Source organism: Pygoscelis adeliae, unplaced genomic scaffold (assembly GCF_000699105.1).
Source record: "Pygoscelis adeliae isolate BGI_AS28 unplaced genomic scaffold, ASM69910v1 Scaffold60, whole genome shotgun sequence".
NCBI lineage: Eukaryota > Metazoa > Chordata > Aves > Sphenisciformes > Spheniscidae > Pygoscelis > Pygoscelis adeliae.
In genome coordinates, this window is record NW_008823954.1 from 1,290,417 (window position 1) to 1,293,196 (window position 2,780).

At 45.3% G+C, this 2,780-nt stretch overlaps 1 protein-coding gene across 1 annotated transcript in view; it reads right to left on the bottom strand.

Moving 5' to 3' along the window:
• Positions 1 to 2,780, bottom strand: part of RANGAP1 (Ran GTPase activating protein 1) — a 19,748-nt gene that overhangs the window by 6,629 nt on the left and 10,339 nt on the right. Inside the window, 3 exon segments of the mRNA XM_009321896.1 lie at positions 1,349 to 1,437; positions 2,187 to 2,289; positions 2,641 to 2,754. Of these exon segments, the coding sequence (XP_009320171.1) occupies positions 1,349 to 1,437; positions 2,187 to 2,289; positions 2,641 to 2,754 (306 nt within the window).

The following is a 2,780-nucleotide window of genomic DNA, read 5'->3' on the forward strand; positions in this document are numbered from 1 at the left end:
GAGACCCCACCTGGAGTACTGCGTCCAGCTCTGGAGCCCTCAGCATAAGAAAGACACGGGCCTGTTGGAGCGGGTCCAGAGGAGGGCCACAAAAATGATCAGGGGGATGGAGCACCTCTCCTGTGAAGAAAGGCTGAGAGAGTTGGGGTTGTTCAGCCTAGAGAAGAGGTGGCTTCGGGGAGACCTTATTGCAGCCTATCAGGATTTAAAGGGGGCTTATAAGAAAGATGGCAGCAAACTTTTTAGCAGGGCCTGTTGCGACAGGGCAAGGGGGAATGGCTTTAAACTAAAGGGGGGTAGATACAGACTAGATATAAGGAAGACTTTTTTTACACTGAGGGTGGTGAAACACTGGCACAGGTTGCCCAGAGAGGGGGTGGATGCCCCATCCCTGGAAACATTCAAGGTCAGGTTGGACGGGGCTCTGAGCGACCTGATCTAGTTGAAGATGTCCCTGCCCACAGCAGGGGGGGTTGGACTAGATGACTTTTAGAGGTCCCTTCCAACCCAAACTATTCTATGATTCTATTCTATAGGATGTAACCAAGCATGTCAACAGCTGTCTGTACCCCAAGCTGGATATTACCAGAAGGAAATCCATAAACCTAATTAAGAGCAGGCTGCTATAACATAGATTATGGCTATTCTGTGGTTTAGAATTGTCTTGGTCCAAGTTTCCATTCTCAGCTTCTAGGTCATGAGGCAGTGAGAAACATTAACCCTTGTAGCACAAGTAGGCAAAGGTGCTTCTTAAGTTTGCAGACAGAACCTCTCCCCAGTCATCTCACTGAAAGTAAAGCTATAGGTGTTCTAATGCGATTTGTAGGTTTCCTACTGCCCCTCCATCTTTTCTCGCAAGGAAGTTTAATCCCTGTAACTACATATTTAACACTAGTATTTGGCAAAAGATACTTCAAAGCGTAAAGTTGAAGGCTACCGATCTAGCGTGAGTAGTTGGATATATGTTTTTGAGCCACGCTATTAAGAAATGCCTGAAAGGACCACATTAACTAATAATATTGTAGATTAGACTCCTGGACATGGCTTTTTATAGACACCATAATCCAGCGGCAGCACTATTTCCTTACCTGACCCTCCCTACCTTTAGGGGATGCCTGAGAATGCAGAGCCCATTAAGCAGAAGAGGGACAAAGAGCTGACACCTCCTTCATCCTGCAACCTTGCAATTTGCAATTTCTGCTGGACCTGCAGACTTCCATTGTCCCTGGGCATCAGGCATGCACAGGCACCCAGCTGCTTCCATGGCAACATAATTACCCAAAACCCAGCCAGTCTGGTCTTCAACAGCCTAAACAGACCATAACTTAACTCTTTCCTGCTTCCTCACCTTAAGTAGTCCCATGTGGATCAAGAGGCTTGTGATGAATGCATCCGAATTAAATGTGGCAGAAGTGAAGGCTTTTCTCATCAAGGCATCTAAAAAGAAATAAATGCGTCGTATTAAACAATACAGAAAGGGATGCTGTTACAGATTTTAAGATCAAGATTGATCATACAGGACCTCAAGGGATATCAGCTGTTAAAGGAGTTTTGGGAGGTAATATCTGCTAAGATTCCAGCTGTCTCCGCAGGGACTAGGTATAACCTCTGAAACAGCAAGACAGATAAAACCCAGTCCTTAGGTATAAGGCTTGATACGAAGGAAAAGGAAAAAACACCCAACCAACCAACAACAACAACAAAAAAAGAACCCCCCCAAAATTCACATATTGCCAAGCTTCAGATGTAATTTGACCTCAGTCCTATGCATCACAAAATGCTCTACTCAATGCATTTGAACATGCCTGCTCTATTCATACATGCATATAAATATGATCAGATGAAGTACAGCAGCAAGAGTTAGAGCCTTAAAATTTTGAAGGCCAGCAAGAATTCACCTTTCATTTGAAACCAAAAAGAATGAGAACACAATGAGAAAACTTGTTCAACTATTCTCCCTCGGGACCAATATTCTGGAAGCACAAGATATGCTAAGTTCAGAACGAATCTCTACTTTCACTCCATACAACAGCATGGCACAGCTTGGCACTTTGTTATCTGGGGTTTCCTGCTGCAAGGGACAAAACAGTCCAATGGCCTGGCCCACAGGGGCCTTCCTCTGCATCGCACTGGTGTCCTTGACAGTGAAGCAGGTCACACCATGAAGTGGAGAAAGGCCCAGTCACCTGTTGTTTCATGCACTGCTGTTTTCACTGGAGCTTCATCTTTGAAGACCGAGGATATCCTTAGGAGAGTTGTAACTACTTTCTCTACATCAGATGTATCTGTCTGAAAGACAAGGAAAAAAAAAAAAAGTCAGGGGCCATTCAGTTCACTGCTCACCAGCTACAGAAGATGGGTCTCTGCTAGGGCTGTGACAAAATTACAGCCTTCAGCTGACTGACATGGGTTTTGCCTTGGCAATATCACAAGGCATAAGCAACACTGTGAAACAAAGTTACTCTATGTAGAAGCTCTGGTGCCAGTATAAGCGTTAACTGCATCATCTGCTTCCGTGAGGTTCCTCAGAATCACTGAGGAGAAGATGCAAATCTAAGTCTCAAGAGAGGAAGTTACCACCCCTGGGGATTAAATGATTCTGAGAGAGAATCAAGCACAGAAGACCACCGGCTCACCTACCTGCTGAGCTATCAGCACAGAGCACTTTGGTCCTAGTCGCAGCAGCTTCTCTGGTGATGGGAAAGCAAGGAACGTGGCAATGTCCACAGGAGGAGATGGCACTGGAGTTGAATCCTGAAACAGGCAGAATCCATCTCAAG